Genomic DNA, 21,732 nt, shown 5'->3' on the forward strand with positions numbered 1-21,732 from the left:
TAACGACGATTAGCGAAAGAACTCGAGATATCGGGCAAAACGATATTTCTTCAATTTTTCTATCAATCATTTTAATTATTGCACGACATAAGAAAAAATATGGCAAAGCATAAAAAAAAAAAAAAAAAAAAAAAAAAAAACTTTGTAGCCAATTATTTGTCTTAATTTAAAGAATAAATCGAGCTTACAGTATTATATATTATTATTCGTTTCGATCGATTATGTTATTTTTATATAAATAAGAAATATTTTAAATAGAAATGATATTTTCTATCATTTTAAAAATATATATTATACGAAGTGTATTCCAGATATATTCATAAATACATACATATATATGTATATATATATATATATATATATATATATATACTTTATTAAAATGTAAAAAATGGATAACAAGAGTTAATAGAAAACAGATCAAAATAATTGACAAGGCAATGTTACGTTCTATCTTTGATCATGAGCGAATAGTTGGCATCTGTAAATATTTATATTTCTTTAAAAAAAGAACAAAATTAAGAAAGTTAACAACAAACGTTAATCTATAAATGTCTACATATTATAGCTACATTATTTTATTATTCCACGAGACACATTAAAGCTTTTTTTTTGTATCTTTTTAATTTCAATATTCTTTTAGTAGAAATTTATTCGATATGATAATAAATTCATCGGCATTTAATGGAAAGGAAAATGGTTGCTATCCATAATCCACATTTATTTTTTCGCGTTCTTTTTCATATGATTCATAAGATTTTTAGAAATCGCACGATTTCGATCGATGAAAGTATATATATATATATATATATATATATATATATATTCAATATATATATATATATATTCAAGGAAGTATATTAGCAAGAGCTATTCAAAGAAAGGAAGTATAGATAGCAGATGTAGAAAGTGGTCTGTACACAAATGCGAATTAAAAGGACTATGCGAATATCGTTGCCACGTTCTATAGGAAAAAGAGAGAAAGAAAAAAGAAAGAAAGAGAGAGAGAGAGAGAGAGAAAGAAAGAGAAAGAGAGAAGGAGAGAGAGGGGAGGAAAAGCATATCGATTTACGATTATCGAAACGGAAGCTCTCTCGAAATATTGGTCCTTGTCAACGAGCAAAGATATTTCTTGTATTCTTGTCTCTTATCGATATCACGCATGTCACGGTATAATACATAATAGATCAATTTTCTTAAAGCCAGAATCATAATAAGATATTGATCGTATTGAGTGGCATCTATTTTAGATCTAACGTTAAACTTCGTCGAAGTTTCTTTCAACGTTAAAAGACAAGATTTAAAAGAAAGAAAGAAAGAAAGAAAGATAGGAAGGATCAAAATGGCGTAGATACGTCAAAGTTAGAGGGATAGAAACAAAACAAAAAAAAAAAAAAGAAAAAGAAAAGAAAAACAAACAAAAAAAAAAAAAAAGGAAATGGCCGACCCCCGATAGATCGAGCCAATTTTCGTAGTAAAAAAAAATAAAAAAAAAAAAAAAAAAAAAATGGACTCGCAGGCACGAAGCGAGCCGTGACAGAAATTGAAAAAACGTGCACGACCGCCGAAAGCTCCAACGAGATTCACGATGGTACCGCGCTCGGGCGGGGGGTGAGGATGCAGTGGGATGGGGGAAGGGACGGAACAGGAGGGACGGAAGGTACAAGTCTGGTCAGAACGAAAGCGCGCGCGCATTTTAAAAACCCGGGACGTCGAATTCGAACGGTCACGCGTATCGAAAAATGATGCCGCAATTACGGTGGTAGCATGCCACGTTAGACTTTTTGTCGACGAAACTTCCGGACGGTTTTACGCCGGTTACATTTTTCATTCGGAGAAATTTTCTCCCAACGGCAAAGCCAGGATTATTGATTGACGGTGTCGCTAGCCCGGTCCTCTCGTTCGTTTTCAAAATTTCGCGCCGGTTCACGAGCTCGAATCGTTCGTTTTACACAATCTCTTTTATCATTACCATTACTCGACCTTTTTTTTCTATTACTTTATCAATTTTATTTTCCAACTGCTTAAACGATGTTTAATCTCGATTGGGCACATCTCAAAATAATTTCTAATTGTACAACTTGAGATATACGTTATAATCCCAGATACTTTGAACAATTGTCACTTATATAGAATGAATAATTTTGATTGAAAAGAAATGGCAGTATATTTTTCGAAGCTTCGGAAATAATAATCAGTAAGTATGCAAGTGTATTTTCAATTTTGACATTATAAAAAAAAATTCATGGATCATGCAATGCGCAAAAATTGACCTTCTTTGTCAAAAGAATATCTTTGTTAATTTTCAATATATCGAACAAAATCTGGCGGCATAATCATTTTGAAACGAGTCTCTTGCAGAAAAAAGAATAAATACTCGAATGGTCGTTGCAAAAAGTATAGTCATTTTGTAGTACAAACATAGCTTATTTTGAGAAGGAAAAAGTATTTAACTGTTCCATCAATCTCCATTATTTTCAGTATTTCTTTTTCCATTCATTTCATTGAAATATCCATACATACAAATTCTTATCACTAAGAGAGAGCTAAAAAAAGCACAAAATTGTAATAAAAAAATAATTTTTAATAATTAAAAATTATTAAAAATTATTTAATAATTAAAATAATTAAAATAATTTTAATAATTATTTAAATTATTTATTTAATTTCTTTTTAATTATTTAATAATTAAATGTTTATTCGTAATAGATGCACGTGAACACATAAGCCAGCTTGATGTTTATCGCACAATTGGACCTCTATATGAGGGATAAACAATTTTAATTTTCCTGTCTTTTGATCATGGACAAATCATATATCAGCATTGCTTTTTATTTATTCATAATCTCATAAAATTCATCTGCATTCTGGTCAATATCAAGTTCGAGTATACTCTTAGTTTTTAATTTTAAAACACTTCGAAAGAATCTAGTAAATTTGTCTAGTAAAATCTAGTAAAATATTGAATCTAGTAAATATAATCCTAATAAGTAAATAATCCTTACAAAGATGTCTATAGAGTTCAATTATCATTTTTACATTTCAATAATATTCTGGCATTTATATTAGTCATATCTCACATCCCATACAAAATTCTTATAGACTAACGATTAGTTTTTCTTATTAACAGTAAATAAATGACCATAACATGATCAAAAAAGATGACTTTATTTTCATTATAGTATCGTATAATAGTTTGTTTTTCATTCTCATTGATTGCATTTGATTTTATAAGTAAGAACGAGACATAAGATTAGAAAATAATTTCTACCATATTTTTTATTATAGAATCACATTATTTGGAGCATGAATGGATTAAAAGTTTTCGATAATAGAGAATCAAAAATTAATGCAAAAACAACTTACGTGTAGCACATACCAGATTTTACGAACTTTAACTTTTACTTGATCACAATTCAGGGACTTAACACAACGCGGATTATTCTGACAGTTGATATATAAAAATACATATCTCAGATAACTACAGATAAATGGAATAGCACAGGTCTTATTTACAAACATTTATTTATTTTAAATCGAGCTCAAAGTTGATCTGTGATATCCTAAATGCACAATTAGGATTAAAAAGGAATGTAGGAACGCGCACGTGTTTCAATAGCAAAAAGAAGAGGAAGAAAAAGAAACAAAAAAATAAAAAAAACAAAAAAAAAAAAAAAAAAGAAAATAAAAAACAAAAGACAAATAAAAAGAAGACACGATGCATACCATTTGAAACTATAAATTGTATGACATCGGTGAACTTGATGAATATTTTTCTATTCCGGATAGTTCATTATTATATTAACCATAAATTCATTTATTCATGATATTCTCGATAGACAGGTATATCGAGTTATCGTTAATAACGCAGGAAGAACGATCGATAACGCACGAATTGAAATGGCGTTATCGGTCTAATGGCTCCATCGCTTCCTCCTCGTAATTATATGTTCATTTTTACATCAACCAATCTAATTGAATTATATTGTATATTTTTCTTTTTTTTTTTTTTTTTTTTTTGTAATATTTCATAAATAAAATTCGAACAACAAGGCGTCCTATGGATTCTCGGAAAATCGAAAACAAATAATCCTCTCTTTATCCTTTCTAATATCTATTGGTTTGGCAACTAAGTGATTGCGGATTTTTTCGATAGATGGACTTTACACTTTCTTTTGTTTTGTTAACGTGATCATTGCATCTAATCTACATTTCTTTTTTCATAATATTTGGACATCTACCTTTAATTTAGTAAAAAAAATTATATCGATTAGTGCTTTAGTTTTATTTTTATCCCAATTTAAAAATGAAAGAACAAGACGTGCACTTCAGAAATATTTTATTGTATTACTTCCGAAAAGGCAAGAATGCATCGCAAGGACAAAAGAAGTTATGTGCCGTATATGGGAATGAAGCTTTGAAAGAAAGGCAGTGTCAAAATTGGTTTGCCAGATTTCGTTCTGGTGATATTTCACTGAAAAATGCACAACGATCTGGCCGTCCAGTTGAAGTCGATGAGATCCATATCAAGGCCATTATCGATTAAGATCGTCATAGTACAACACGTGATATTACGGAGAAACTCAATGTATCGTGTACATGCATTGAAAAAAAAATTAAAAATGCTTGATTATGTCAAGAAACTCGATTTATGGATCTCTCGCCAGCTTAAGGATATTCATTTGATGTAACGCATTAGCATCTGCGATTCGCTTTTGAAACGCAACGAAACTGATTCATTTCTGAAAAGTCTAATTACTGGCGACGAAAAGTGAATAGTTTATAACAATGTTAATCGGAAGAGATCGTGAGTGATGAAAGATGAACCAGCCTAAACGACATCAAAAGTAGAGATTCATCAAAAAAAAAGATTGTCCTGTCAGTCTAGTGAAATTATAAAGGAATTTTGTACTTTGAACTTATGCCACAAAACCAAACGATCAATTCAAACGTGTACGTTCAACAACTCGCCAAACTGAGCGATGCAATTCAAGAAAAGCAGCCGGTATTGTCAAATCGTAAATTATTGGAACTAGGGTGGGGATATTTTATCATATCCATCATATAGCCATGATCTTGCGCCTTCAGACTACCATTTGTTTCGTTTCATGTAGAACTCCTTAAATGGTAAAATTTTTAATAACGCTGATGATGTCAGATTACATTTCATTCAGTTTTTTGATAGCAAAGATCAGAAATTTTACGAACTTTGAAATTTTTACACTGCCAGAACGATGGAAAAAGGTCATCGACAAGAACGGACAGTATCTAATTGAATAAAGTTATATTTTTAAACAAAAATTAAGAATTTTCCTTCTTATTTGAAATCTGTAATCACTTAGTTGCCAACCGAATATTACGCATTCGTGCTCGACGAAGTGTTCCTCTTAAATCAAGAAAATCTATGAAAGCAAAGACCAATCTTCTTCGAGTTTATCTTCAAAGTATATCCAAGTAATAGTATCACCGATAGTATTGGTCTTTAGCGTTAAAATAGTTAAACCGTTCCATTAATCTATAGGGAGTTTCGAGTTTTCGACTTTATAACGGATTACGTTATGATTACGTTGGGAGCGGTTCGAGTGATCAAACGTGATATAAACTATTAAAAGAGATACATAAAGAAGATATATGAAAAAAAATCAAGTACACTTTGCTTTCAATCGTTAATGAATGATACCATACCAAATGTGAAACATCTGTTTTCGCTTTTCTCATCGAAAAAAATAAATGCGACCCTTTTCACACTCTCAGCCATTTTCTCTGGCAACTCATAGAGAGATAGACGCGAGAGAATGAGGTGACCCTTGATCCTGGCACATTATCGACAAACTACATAGGGACAAAGGGACGCTGATAACAAAAGAGACGGACGGCATCGAGCGGGAAAGTAGAAAGAGGCCGTAGTCGTGCGAACGAACGTTGGTATCACCTCAAGTACCTATACTTCTCTCCATTGGTATGTGTCATGTATATATGTGTATATATATATATATATATATATATATATATATATATATGATGTACAGGGTGACTCGTAATATTCTCTTATTCGTCTGAAAAGTCATTATCAAATTGCCTTTATCAAAAAGTCCATAAAAATGTATCATAAGCGATTATTAATTAGAACGTTTTATCATGTAACCAATCTATCCATTAACCATTTTATCTAAATTACTTTCAAATTATTTTTTATTCTTTGTTGCTAACTAAGAAAAAAGAAAAAAAAAAAAGAAAAAAAAAAGAAAGATCGTACCGTTCGATAAAAATTATTTATGACAAAGGCCAATTTAATTTCTAATTTAGGAATTATAAAGGAGTTATTGGAATTAATTGAAAAAAAAGAGATGTCCTTGAATTTAACCAATTTCCGATTGGTTGTCAAGAGTTGAACGGTTCACCCTGTACATGACATAGACATATACGATCTATACTATGTACAATATGCGTTTGTGTACGTGAAAGAGAAAGAGAGAGAGAGAGAGAGAGAGAGAGAGAGAGAGAAAGTGAGAAGGATGCGCAAATCGGTGTTTTCTAGCTGAGTTCAGCGCGAACGTGATTTTCGAGCACTCAAGCGAAGTGGAGAATGGTGTCCACAGCACGTGCCTCTGGGCTAATCCAGGCATCGTCATTCCCGTCTGAATATCGCCCTCCTAGTCCTATCCTCTTCTACTCCCCTGTTACGATATATCCTGTGATTCCTGCAGGGCACGCAGCGCTCAAATGGAGAAGGAAAGAACTTTTCGTTGCTGATCGCGTTTCCTTCGAAAAACAGTTTGTGGTGATGTTGGTAGTGATTCGGAAAAGAAAGAGGTTGACTGGAAGAGATCGATTCTCTTCCTTTCTTTCTCTTTCTTTCGTACCTTAGACGCACTTGTCTTACGTTAAGTGCGTGTACCATTACTTGGTTCCTTTCTTTCGGATTGTAAGCATTCGCCTTCTTCTTGCCCCAAGAAAAGTAGGATCCGAATTTAATTAGAAAGGGATTCGGATTTTGAAGTTAACCTTAAGGGGCTAACCTTGAGCCTCTCACATCTTTCTTTTCTCTTCTTTTTCTTCAAGATCACGAGCGATTAATCCGAAGGATCGTGACTGCTTTCTCTTTGGACTTCTTATCAGGCGTTTAATTGAAAAAGTATTTAACGCGTTCTTTTTTCTTCTCTCTCACTCTCTCTCTCTCACTCTCTCTCTCTCTCTCTCTCTCTCTCTCTCTCTCTCTCATTAATATCACGCGTTTTTGTATCGTAAGAAAATCATTTTTTTCTTCCGTTTTACAATTTGATTTCGAGAATTGCAATACTAATTTTCGAAAGGCAAGACGTTCGAAATTCGCGAGTAATACCACCACCCCCTCCTCCTCCTCCTCCTCCTCCTCCTCACTTATTTCACTCCTTCCTTCAACTTCGTTAAACGTCCTTTGCTTTCGCGACACGTACCCTGTTTGAAGCGCGAAAACCGGAGATAACGCTAGAAATCCTCTGGATATCCTAAAATTGCTTCGAATGCCGTATACGTTTCTCTCTTATACACGCCGGAAACGCACTTGGAATATTTTCGCGACGCGCCTCTCTCTCTCTCTCTCTATTTCTCTATCTATCCATCTATCTCTCTCTCTCTCTCTCTCTTTCCCTTTCTCTCTTGCACATCAATGTGATAGTCAATACAAGATACTCTTTTACGTTATCTAACATTCGATCGTGTTTATTCTGTCACGTGGATAAATCATCGTTCCTTGGTATTCCTTGCGGATGGAAAAAAGAAAAGAATAATAAAACGCGTTTGCGTAACTGTGCGATTTTTTCTTTTTTTTCTCTCTTTTTTTTTTTTTTTTTTTTTCTCGAAACGATCGAGAATCGTTGAATAAAACGATTTATGCCAATACGTAATTACAGTAGAAATAGACTATTTCACTGATAGTTACGATATCGCTAGTGCCATATATCGTAAAAGAAACGTTTTCTAAATCCCTATAATAGGCAACGTTTCATACTTTGCCGCTAGTTATGATCGACCATCTATCGGAAAGAAACTTGTTCAAGTCCCTATGATAGATAACACGGTCGTACAAGCCTGCAACAAAGAGCCTTAATAATCTAAATACAGGGGACTTGAAAAGTTTCTTACCCTCGTAGCTGCAATTATCGACATAATTATAGACCATCTTTTTAAATGAACGATGTTATCGATAACGATAAGATAATAATAAATGAGTTCTTGGGTCCCTCTCCCAATTCCACGTACCCTACATTTTGCAAATTTTTCAGGTTGGTTCTTTAACGAGGAGAATGCAATTTTCGATAGTTCGAAGTTCATGCATATCCAAGTATCCATGTCCACCTTCTATTTCGCTTTCGCAAGATAGCGCAACCACCAGTGCAATTATCGCTGAGTATTCATCAATCCGGTACCATTTCCAAGTCGAAATCCCTAGGCGATGCCACGCGCGAATTCGTAGAAACTGATGTACGTCGGACAATATTGACGCTGCTTGCCACAGGGAAACTACTTCTCGCGCATTGCACGTGTACACACTAACGAAACCACCAACCGGTAAATTAACTCTTTGGTTATTGAGATTGCTCGAGTTATCGAATCGAAGAGAAATCGTTCTTGAAAAGTTCAAGATTTGTAAATTGTGTATTATTTTTTATATGCTCAATTGACTTTAGTACTGGCATACTACAAACTTATAAAAGATTGATTAAATTTCGATTAAATGATCGATAATGACAAGTCAAACGTTTTATTACCTTGTGTGTCCATATATGTATATATATATACTGTATATATATATATATATATATATATATATATATATATATATATATATATATATACAGGGAGTCCAAAATGAGAGCAAACTTATATTACGCATTACTAAGCTCTAATAGATGAAAAAAGTTCATATAAATTTATGTCATCAAATGCTTTATTGACAGAATATATACTTTCAAAGATATTTATGATTTATTTCCATTCGTCGAATTAATGATTGACCAACAGTTAGTTCGTCTATTTATGGTGTCATTTCGGACTTTTATTTATGATGTCACGTTTGAAAAAAAGTTGGTTTATAAAAAAATGCGATAGAAACAGAAAATTAACTTTTGAAAATTGTATTCAACAAAATGTATTTACTATTATATATCCAATACAATTGGAATAATTGTATATTTGAGTATGACAATTATCAATTCGACAAATGGAAGCTTACAATTCTAGTAGAAAGAAGGAATTTTTGTACATTTCTTATAAATCTTACAATAATTCATAAATATCTTTAAATGCATATATCTTTTCAATGAAACATTTTTAGACGTAAGTTTATTATCAACTTTTTTCATTTATTTGATCTCAATAATACGTAGTATAAATTTCGTCCTATACTTTTTGAACACACTTTATATATATACAAATATATAATTGCCATATATTTTGGATACTTCCATTATTATATTAATTAAATGTGTACGGTCGATGACCACGATTATCTCTCGTTCCTGTAGAAAATAACATCGACGAGACAAAAGACATTCCTTTATTGAAATGCATCGTCTCTGGGTCCGATGAAAACTGAATCGCTCGATTTTCTACTTATTCAAGAATCAAAAGGAATTAAGTAAACCGAGAAGGAAGCTGAGATTTAATCGTTGTTCGCGTTCACAGACTGACGTACCATCTATGAAATCTCTATGCTAGCTAAATATAATGCCTCTCTTTCTCTGTCTCTCTCTCTCTCTCTCTCTCTCTCTCTCAACCCCCTCTTTCTGTAGGCGACCTTAGAGCCAACAAATTTCCAACGAAAATGTCGCTTATATCTCGTTCGCGTATTTCCTTTTCATAGCTGAGAAGGAACTCTCATCGAATCGAGTCTCTCTCTTTCTCTCTCTTTCCTACGTACGTAGACGTTTATGAAACGCAAACACAAACATGACGTAGAAAATCGAATTTTCTTCTCGATCGCCGATGCATCTTTCGGACCCTTTTCCCTGAAAAGGAAAAGATGGGAAAAGGAAAGAAATATAGGATGGAGTTTATTTTTTACGAGAGCAAAAGTTTAGTACAAAAAAAAAAAAAAAGAGAAAAAACAAGGAAAGCTTAAGAAATATGAATCATCTTTGTAATATGTATGGAATAAATTATATGTAAGATATGATCGTGATCGTGGACAAGGTTTTATTGTCGATCGAACGAGGCGTAAAAGATGAGAATGTTCGTTAACTTTGGAGTCATACTAGACAGGCCACGCGAGCACAAACAGCTTTCTATTTCTCTCTCGTCATGGACAACCATAGATCTCTGTCTCTCTCCCTGTGAGCCCTTAGCGAAACATCGAAGAGCATATTTGCAGACCAGTCGAGCGAGTTCTATCAACATTTCGGTATCGTTAACGTTCAATTATGTGATTATTGAGAGGTAGCTCGTAGCATCTATGTGAACTTCTCTCTCTCTCTCTCTCTCTCTTTCTCTCTCTCTCTCTAGCTCTCCCTCTTCTCTCTCTCTCTTTCTCTTTCTCTCTCTAGTTACCTCCGCGTTCCTCTTCGATGGACGCGCTCTCGAAACGATCGACACGTGTCTTTGTTCGTGAGGTTTACGGACAGAGGGCACGGCAAGTCCCTCCTCGAAATGTTCCTCCCCTCACCACCCCACCCTATTCTATCCTGAGGGTGCTGTTAAAACGCGATTAAATTGCTTTTCGCTCGAGTGAACGCTCGAGTGATATTCTATGGTCTATGAAGATGTCTACATTTACGTTAATATGTTCGAATTCTCTTAGAACGAGAAAGTAGCTCGATGATTTCTTTTTTTTTTTCTTTTTTTCTTTTTTTTTTTTTCTTAGCGGATATCAAAGGACTATATTTGTTTATTAAAATGATTTTAAAAAAGGTCCATAAATGTCGCATATAATATCTCGGATTCACGATACATCGAACCACCACCACCAGGCGATTGGTTATTAATAATCTAATGAAAATAAATTAATTATACCGGATAAATGGGCGGTGACGTTATAAAGTTGTTAATCCTTTATTCCCGATATACATAGGAGATTCGAAATAATAAACGAAATAAAGCGATGGTATGGAAAATGTAATATTTGACATTAATTATACGTATGTATATATATATATATATACATATATATATAGGTATATTATATATTTATATTGACCGATGGACATTGTTTAACATGTTGACTGCCATGAAATCATCTATGAGTATATCTGTTGGTAATAATTAAAGCAGAAATCTCGTGAAAATTATTTGTATAAATTATTAATTAAATATTGAATTTGAAATGATTAAAAATGGACACATTTATTAAATGGAGTCGTGGTGATTTTTCAAATTGAAAGGATTTTAGTTGAGAGTCTCTACTACTATCTTCCGTTTGAAAGATATGCCTTTTGATATAGATCGATACTTTGGCTTTAATTTCGAACGAACGAACGAACGAACGAACGAACGAACGAACGAACGAACGAACGAACGAACGAACGAACAAATAAATGAGTGGTTCCCGAGGTATGTTCAATGTCGAATCGAATACTAAGAATTTATTTAGGTCAGAGATACCTTTCCGCGACACCTGTTAAAAACGCATCTGTTTGCAATTGACACGACACGAGTTTGAATTCTAAGAATTTATTTAGGCCAACTCATCTTTCTACAGGTAGCCAGACATCGAAAATACACTTTTTCATTATTGATCGCAGGACCTACATTCTGAGAATAAAATTTATATATTTTTGTAACGATCGACGAAAATATTCGAGCGTCGTGACACACATTATATCGCATTTTTAAAAACAATTAATTAAACATTTAGCTCATTTTGCTGTTTTTTTTTCTCTTTTCTTTTTAGAAAGTTTTCGATAAAACTCATTGAATTTTTCTACGTACATACATACATATATATATATATATATATATATATATATATATATATATCCAAGCTTGTTATAAATATCGGAAAGAAAATAAAAAATGAAGATTTTTTAATGTAAACCCGTTCGACATATATTACATATATTTGCATGCGATCTCGCGTTACGAGAACTATACCAAATGATATAGGAAAGTGATGATATTAAATTTAACGTAATATTAACTGTACGCGTGTCACTAATCAATGTTGTTTAACACATAGTGGGGGCCTACCGAGTTATGCTGCGGTTTGTGGCGGACCGAATGTTATCGAGCTACGCGTATTCGGGATATGAATAGCAGGGAGAAGGAATGAGCGTGCATGTATATGCATCTCTCTCTCTCTCTCTCTCTCTCTCTCTCTCTGTGTGTGTGTGTGTGTGTAAACGAGCGCGCGGGCGTCACTGTACGTGCGTACATATCTCGTCGTCGTTCCTACCGTGAAATTAGATATTACTCGGACCGTATATCGGTTCGTTTAATTATCGCTTCACCTTGCGATTAACCATGCTTAATGCGATTCGTTATAAAACCAATACGCAAATCCACGAGAAGAGAAGAGAAGAGGAGAGGAGAGGAGAAGAGAGGAGAGGAGAGGAGAGGAGAAAGCGATTCTTGTCGTGAAATTTTCTATACGCATATTGCGAAGATATGTCAACGCGCATGTCTACGATTAGAGTCTTCAAGATATCTATGATCATTTAATTAAAGTTATATCGTTTAGCGAGTTGATGAGTCTCGTTATAACAACAGTACGATATCCGATCATTTCCTTCTATTTAGACAAAATTCGCATCCCCTATGAGATCCTAATTCTAATCGTATACGATCGTATATTCTGATATACCTATTTTTGATTTAATCTCGATACTCATTTTGATACGTATAATTTAAGCATAAAATTGGAAACACTTTTTAATCTTTTCTCTCCCTCCCCCCTCTTTCGCCTCCCCCTCCCCCATTCCCCCTCTCCCTTCCGTATCTCTCTACGTTCGGTGGATACGTTAAATATAATTACGATCTTAGCATTTTGTAATTAGCATGTTTCCCATTATATTATAATGGTTTATAATTTAAATTTGGTTAATATAAATCAAATATGATAATATTCTTCGATCTACGAAACGGTTTCTCGGGACGTTTTCTATGTAGAAACGTCGAAACGTATAATTTCGATGTTTCTAATCTGAAAGGAATCAGTGGGAGGAAGAGAGGAGTGGTAATAAAGCTTGCGTGATATCAACGGCGATAGAAAAGTTGAGACTGCTAAACGATCCTCCTAGTTCGCTTATCCGCCGGTATATGTAAATGTTGACGTGTTTCCTGCCTGGAAACACGCACGTTAGCCGGCAACTCCTCTACGTGTACACGCTCGTGAACTTACACACACGCTTCTCAAAAGGAAAGTCGTGTTATCTCATGTAAATCTTCACGGTGGCACGATAAGCGTGAATTTCACCGCTTGCTTATTAATATTTATGTCTGCTATGTGAGTGTATGCGTTAGAATGAAAGTATAACTGAAGGTAAAGAGAGAAATAGAAAGAGAGAGAGAGAGAGAGAGAGAGAGAGAGAGAGAGAGAGAGAGAAAGAGTAACAGAAGAGTTAGGAGGTTGTACAGGTTGTTACAAAAATGTCTAGTTAAATTTCAAAATATCTTGACGATTATTTACAAGAAACAAAAAAAACAAAGATTCATCATTTAACTCAACGATTATCAATAATTCGAGATTTAGTTCGTAACCTTCTATTTATACACGTATTGGAACTGATAGGATGCATGTCACAGGGTGAACTTAAATATACAGAATGACCTACTTTGATCGATTCACTTTAAATGGAATTGCATTTATTCGATCGTGTTTTGCTAACACCTATGAGCATTGAATAATAATCGAATTTTATATATATATATATAAGATATGTGTGTGTGTGTGTGTACATATAAGATATTCTCGTTATTAGATAGAGATGTGTATGTGTGTATGTGTATATAACATATTTTTATTATTGAATAGACATGATTATGTTTAGGTATTAATTCGTACTTAGGAGAAAGTGGACCAATTATAAATGAGTTTTATTTTCAGGAAAGAGCAGGAAGCATAGCGATAAGTTTTGGAATACTATTGGTGTATTAATTTTCTTTCTCTCTCTCTCTCTCTCTCTCTCTCTCTCTCGCTCTCTCTCTCGCTCTCTCTCTCTCTATCTTTTAACTTAATCCGTTCAACGAGTAAGCGATTGTAGCCTTTTATAGCCTGGCCTTCTCCAAAGAGGATACCACGAGAAAAGAAGAGTATTAGTTAACATTGATATTGGAGTTGCTCCAAAAACCTTTTCCAAATCGATATATACTGCTCTTCGATTGAACTATCTTTAGCTTCTAATTTCTCTTATTCGCCGTTCATATAAATTAATCATCAATGTATATGTGTATCTTGTAGAATGAAACGAACGAATTCGGTAGTGTCTAATTCTTACTCATCGTCATTATTAATGATTATCATGTTTGTTCGGAATAGTCTCAATTTGTCTTGTTTTTTTTAAATCAGGATCATCATAAAGTATTCACGATAACGAGCAATTAAGATCATATCTGTGCTCTCTAGTTAACATCTTTTACGTTCCACTTTCCAATCTCGGATCCCAGTCGAAAGAAAAAAAAAGTCAGGGAGCGTAGAAATGCGAGAACAGAATCGTTTAACGGATAAGAACGAGGAAGGTTGTTCGCGAAGAGCAATTAAGCTCTTGCTCTTCGCCATCCTCGCGAATTCTTTCTTCGCGTTACCGTTCCTTCCTTTAGAATCTTCCAAAGCACGAATAGCTTTTTGTTCGCGTCGTTTAACAGCTTCGCCGTTGTACAGGGAAATAAGATGAGAGATAAAGAGGAGTAACAGCAGTCGAGTATAGAAGTAGGAGGCGCGCGTAGAACGAATAGGAAAGCGCGATGCCGCCAGTTTACATCGTGCCAGAGTGTTTTCACCACTGACGGGAAGAAGACGAGAATCGTAAAGGAGAACGTAGAATGAAGAACGGAGGAGTGGGTAAATGTGTTCACGTACCGGAAAGTAAAGCGGTCCGGTTAAGGCATTAGTTTTGTCTCAGGGGAGAAAACCGACCGTACTAAAATACCTATACCGTTTTGGCCATATTACTCGCGCCTACCTTCGTTAGTTCTAGGTCAAGAGCATTAGTGGAGATTATCAGAGTCCCCTAGGCATGACCGCCGATGAACGGTAGGATCGTTTCTGACCCACCTGAAATATTAATCCCTTGGCTATTATACTGGCAACCGATCGTTTTGTTGATCGTCCCACTGTGCCAATATACATGCACTCTACCGATATTCGACTCATTCTCATTACCAAGACTGATCTATGAATGTTGAATCGAACGAAAGAAATTCATTCGTACGATCATTCGTTCCTTCGTATTTTTACGTTTGTAATCATTCCGACGTTAAGGTGCTTTTAGAGAGAGAGAGAGAGAGAGAGAGAGAGAGAGAGAGAGAGAGAGAGAGAGAGAGAGAGAGTGAGAGAGAGAGAGAGTGAAAGAGAGAGAATTTTTGAATCGGCCGGTAGATTCGGCAAGGACCGTGCGCAACAGAGTACCAGCTGGATAATGGTGCGTGCCAGTGACGTTAATTATGTTCACGCCTCACCCTCTCTCCCTCTCTCTCCCTCTCTCCCCAGACTACCTATCCTCTTTGCAAGTATAATTTTTAAATGTTCCCCATCCGTTATGCTGCGGACACGCATACACATTAAAATATTGCGCTTAATATGCAAATTTATTTGCCGTAAAACGGCGAACGGCATTTGCATCTTCGACTGGAATCGAGTTTGCCAGATAAAACGCGTCTGTTGGTATTTGCGTTCGTTCGAGGTTGAAATGAAAATATATAGGTATCTATATCTAGTTGCTCGTACGGTCAAGGAAATTTCCCTTTATTTTACAAATCTTCATGCACGAAGTAACGAGCAAGCGAATGAATGAGCGAGGGAACGAGGGAACGAGAGAACGAATGAACGAATGAACGAATGAAATAAATGAAATCGAGATTGTTGGTTATTTGTTCTTTGAATCAATATATATGTATATTTATATACGTTAATCGAACATTTCATGGCACTGAAATGATCTTTCGAAACGAAATATTGTCCCTCTTCGGTTTTTCCAAATTACTTTCTTCCGTCAGAAGTGGAACTATCTTTTTTCTTTTTATACCGTAGAAATACTGCGCGCTCGTCGGACCAATCGTGGAAAATTACAACGACGAAAATCACCTGGAAGACTGGATGGAGTAAGGTAGGAAGCTTTGAGCTTCGGCCGTAGTTCTGAAAATCGTTGCGAAACTGCTTTCTCAGCGGGCGGGAAAGCTGATAGGCAGTCGAAGAGAAGACGAGGATGACGAAATGGGAATAGGAGGAGGAGGAGCAGGAGAAGGAGGAGGAGGAGGGGGTTGGGAAGGGGAAGGAGAAGATGGAGGATGAGGTGTTAAGGGTGAGGAGTACGGAGAGTCGAAGAGAAAAGAAAGAGAGAAAGGGAGGGAAAGAGAAAGAGAGGGAGAGGGAGAGGGAGAGAGAGAGAGAGAGAGAATTGAAAGAGTAAAAAAGGTGTGAAGAACTTGCTCGCAAAAAGGGTATCGACGTTTCCCACGATGCTATCTGTCGCAGACATCTTACGGATAATGCATCAGCCGCTGGAAGATATGTTTTCCGCCTTCTAGTTTCTCCCTGTTCTTTTTTTTCTTTTCTCTTCTTCATCTTTTTTTTTCTTCTTTTTCTTTTTTTTTTTTTTTTTTTATACGTTCGGAATAAAAAAAGAAAATGTCAATTGCGCTTCTTTACTTTATGTTTCGTTGTCCATTCGATGAAAAATTCGTTCGATGGTATCGTTTGTTAATAGTCCAAAAAAAAAAGATAAAAGAAAAAGAAAAAGAAAAAAAAGAAACAGAAAAGAGAAAAAAGAAAAGAGAGATAAAAAGGAAAGAAAAGAAAAGAAAAGAGAATGACGAATGAATAAAAAGAAGCACTGTAAATGACGAGACAGAAAGAGGAAGAGAGAGAGAGAGAGAGAGAGAGAGAGAAAGTAGGAAACAAGGAGACAACATTCAGATCTGCCCGATATCTGAGCTATATCACTGGCTCGGCGCGTATCGTCGGTTTTACTACTGCAAGTAGTAAGCAGACGAGTCGAGTAGGACGAAATGGTTTGCTATCGCACCGCCTCCGACCGTTTACGAGCGAGAGAGTGTATTCAAAGAAATGCATATTATCGTAAAATCTAGGATGGTATATATATATATATATATATATATATATATATAAATATATCCAGGTTAGAAATGGCTTCTATCTCGTTACGATTCTATCCGAATTCGAATTGATATTTTTTTTTTTCAATGTGAATGAAAAATTTCTTTAAATTTCATTAATAATGAATTAATTCGCATAGGAGAAACGACGATACGAGATTGATGTTCCTTCAAACATTTACGATAATAATCTCGATTATCATAAATTTCTCATAAAATTCGTTTATCTAATACGATAGTTCTTATCCGTCCAAGTGATATAACTTGATGTATCGACGAGCACAAAGTTTGAAAGTAGAAAAGGAAAGTATTTGGTAGGATATCCTGCCGTTTCAAATAAAAGCAAGGATAGACGAGATGGAACGTCGTTTAACGGTACGAAACGAACGCGTATACCCCGGCTTGGTCTCGCTTTAACGTCGAAGGATGGAGTATTTTCACGACGAATACCACGAGGGAGAGCAAAAGTTTTATTCGATCTTTCCTCCTTCACTTACCTTCATCTCTTCGATCTCCTTTCCCTCCCTTTTACCCGGATAGGTCTAACCCGTTTTTCACCCACGTACTAGTCGAACCTTCGGGCTAGCTACGAATTTCATGATGCCTCGGACGTGCAGTTATTTTCTAGATACCTATATACGTGTGTTCGAATATAAGACATAAGCGCAAGCGCGTCAAGATCACGTGGATATTCAATACGTATATTGTATTGTAGATACACATACGTGTATACGTGGATTGCAAGGTATATACCATGTAGTATAGGTATTCTAAGCTTCCTTGCATATGCTTGTTCTATCTCTCTCTCTCTCCCTCTCTCTCTCTCTCTTTCTCTCTCTCTCTCTCTCTCTCTCTCTCTCTCTCTATCTTCGCACACGGCAATGACGAACACAATAGCCCGTGTGGCGATTTTACCGTCAAGTGCTTTCCTCGTTCTCGTACCAAACAGAAGACAATTCAAGCGGCGGTTGTGTATCCCGAGATGCCTCGGTATTAAATGACGCGACGGTATAAAGCTGGCCGGTGCTATTGCGAATCGCTTGGAATACATGAACGGGCATGGAGAAAAGACGAGGAGGGTCACCTTATTTCCTCGATCTTATGATGTAAATATAGAGATAGAGAGAAGTGGAGAAAGCTGAATATCGAAAGCTTTTTCGAAGGAGTTTAATTTTTTTTCCGATTCTTTTTTAGGACGTATCAGATAAAAAAAAACGAGAGAGAGAGAGAGAGAGAGAGAGAGAGAAAAAAAGAAAAGTAAAACATTTTCTAACGAGACATATATAAGGATTTTTTTCCTTAATCAAACGATACACAACGGTAGTATATAGATCGAATTTAAAGGATTAAACGATCGTAACAAATTAGATATAATTGTTATTCTAAACTCATCTAGCTAAATACACATATTGTATATTCCTTAGTTAATTCTCTCGTAGTTTAGTTGTTCACTCGTTAATATAGCGAGAACGTCAGGGACTTAACCTCGTAATTTTGATGATCCTGCTTTATGGTCTAGTAGTAAATTCATAAAGCTTTGATTAGAGGTCACCAACGCGTAGAAACTACCTAGGGACATTTCACTATGACCTTCTCGGTCCTTTTCGAGTATGCACTTTAAAGTAAGTTTTTTTGTTTAAAGTAACTCGTATTAATTAGTCAATAAATCAACAAGAATATTATATGAAATGCGTTTATATAGCATTCGTAGCGTTCGTAGGAAGGTTCATCATACGTGTCCTTTTTCGGGAGTATGAGAGGTACAGCGGAGTGCAGTGACAATGTTCACGTAACGTCCGTTTAATCTCTCAAGGATTAAATTTATGCAGAGGAATGCATCAATAAGTATCGTGGAGTCAACATTATCGTTATCCGACGTATCAATAATAAACATCGATGAATCAGGATCGGCTTAAAAGACTATACACGTTCCATATATCGATGCACATTGGTGCACAACATTATTTGCTTATATACGACAGAGAGAAAGAGAGAGAAAGAGAGGGGAGCGGGGGCGGGGGCGGTGAGGGGGGAGGGAGGGAGAAGGTGTGGAAAAAGAAAACAATAATCATTCGGGAAGATAATTTATGAAGCAAACTAATGGAACCGATTCGTAGGAAGCTCGTTCGATCGTTTATTATCGAGATGTAAACAAAAAAAAAAATATATATATATATATATATATATATATATATATATATATTAGATTGGAAACTATAAAACGGGCGTTTTTGTTTAATTATTTATTTTCATTCAACGCCCGTTTCATAGTTTCCAACCTAATATACATATATATATATATGTATATGTTGAAAAATCCTTTTTAAAAGGTGAAGGGGGAAATATATATATATATATATATATATAGGGTTATATAAAATCTTTGTCAGGAATATCAGAATCAGAATTGGTATCGTATAAAGGTAGTCTTTCGTCGAGTGTACACGTCGTTTTGTTCTGTTTCTACATTCACGGTCACGTATTTCCAGTAAAACATGTCTTTGGTTGGTTGGTTGGGAGAGGCTTTTGGCCGAGAGTGGAAGAGAGCTTAACGACGTGAGAGACGCGAACGAGCCGAGAGAGTTTAACGTTTGTTTCGCGACGATCTGTTCTGCTCTTGTTACCAAAAAGAAAGAAGAAAAAAAAAAGAGTGGATTTATTCTCGGATAAGGCCATCTCTCTCTCTACCTCTACCTCTCTCTCTCTCTCTCTCTCTCTCTCTCTCTCTTCATATTTTGAGCGCGCGCGCGCGCGATAGGAGAGGAAAGGATTTATGCGCTGGCTGTGACAAAGTTCTCGATTTCGTGACGCAAAGCTGTGGATCCACGTGATCCTACTGACTAGATGGCAACCAACGTGTATAGAGGAGCAACTCTATCGTCTTCCTCCTTTATCTCTGTTTTCTCTCTCGGTTTAGTTTTTCTTTCAGCAAACGATCCTCCTTGAAGAAAATCCGTATCACGTCGATCATCCCACTAGAATTTCTCAAGGCGTTGTAAAAATATTTCTCTACGAGCGGATATATGATTATAAAAAAAAGAAGAAAAGAAAAGAAAAAAAGAAAAAAAGAAAAGAAAAAGGAAAAAAAAGGAGAAAAAAAGAAAACAAAAATATGATGATCGATCAAACTTACCAATCGTTTCCAGTTTTGGTAACATTCTGACGCTTACGGCCGGTCTGATGAGGTTTCGGCTCGGCCACCATATTGACGTCTGAAAGCATACATGAGAGAGAGAGATCTATAGAATTTTGTTCCATAGAGGGAAGTTTAAAATTAGTTTATACATGTATGTATATATATCGATATAGAGAAATATATGTATATATATATATATAATAGCTCTCTTTCTCTCTCTCTACATGAGAGAGAGAGAGACAGAGAGAGATAGAAAGGGAAAACTCGTTTCCATACTTATGTAACGCGTCAGACATGGAAAATGAAATAATGGCGAGGGTAATTAATACCGGCTGACGTTATCTCGAACGTTTGAAAATTCTCTTCGTCATTACGACATACATACACATACATACATATATATATATATATATACATACGTATAAGCGAATGCGCGCTAGATCCTTAAAACCGACACAAATGACCGTAGCACGACTATTACGTGAAGAGTAGGAACGTTACCGTTGGCGTAGACGATGTTTTACCGGATTCTCATTTCATTATGAAATAACGTGTCGTAGGAAGCGCGATAACGTGGAAATACTCTCCTCTTCTACGTAAGAGAACGCGAACGGTACGGGCCGGCAAATTAATAAAGTGCAAGGACGACAGGAGCGCTTGAGAGTTTCTGCAAACAGTTATTAATTTCGTCCCTTTGAAACGCGATTGTGTACCGTCCTCGCGGAGAGATACCACTAAGGTGGATAATGGATGCGCTCAAGTGATCAGAATGGTTGAGCCATTCTGTCAGCGGAATATCCTTTTCCGTGGCGAGTATCCCACGAGAAAAATAAATGACAAGGAAAGTATAGGATACGATATATGTATATAAAGGGTGATACAGATTTTACCGATTAAAATTTCTTAAACGCTTTTTAATAATAATAATAAAGAAGATAACCTTTCTATTCGTACGAACTACAAGATCGAAGTTTCGCCATTTGGTGGTACTTTAAATGATTAATCGTTCGTCATCTTTTATCTCTTAACGATGACTTTTATTATATCTCTTAAATTTAAAAAATCATCGCAAAGATGGATCGTTAAAATCGATATACATACGTAATATTCTTTATTTATTCTCCCTCGTACAGAGAGGGGGAGAGAGAGAGAGAGAGAGAGAGATGGTAGAAAATTTGAAATGAAAATATCTTGAACACCCTATATACAATACGTATATCTATATACACGTTAGTCCATTTAAATCAGCTTTCTATACAATCTCTCTCATTAAATCGTCCTCTCCTACCTCTTTACCCATCCTTTTCTCTTTTATAGCAATCATCGATTATGATCCTAACGCGGTAAATATC

General features: G+C 35.4%; 1 protein-coding gene across 8 annotated transcripts in view; it reads right to left on the reverse strand.

Annotated features, from left to right (window-relative positions):
- Positions 1 to 21,732, reverse strand: part of LOC118442740 (uncharacterized) — a 275,147-nt gene that overhangs the window by 28,783 nt on the left and 224,632 nt on the right. For all 8 annotated transcript variants that reach the window (XM_035868739.2, XM_035868738.2, XM_035868737.2 and 5 more), the window contains one exon: positions 20,378 to 20,456. In XM_035868739.2, the coding sequence (XP_035724632.1) occupies positions 20,378 to 20,456 (79 nt within the window). The remainder of the gene's footprint in view (positions 1 to 20,377; positions 20,457 to 21,732) is intronic.

This window comes from Vespa mandarinia, chromosome 24 (genome assembly GCF_050613455.1).
Source record: "Vespa mandarinia isolate Hongniang chromosome 24, ASM5061345v1, whole genome shotgun sequence".
NCBI classification, from domain to species: Eukaryota; Metazoa; Arthropoda; class Insecta; order Hymenoptera; family Vespidae; genus Vespa; species Vespa mandarinia.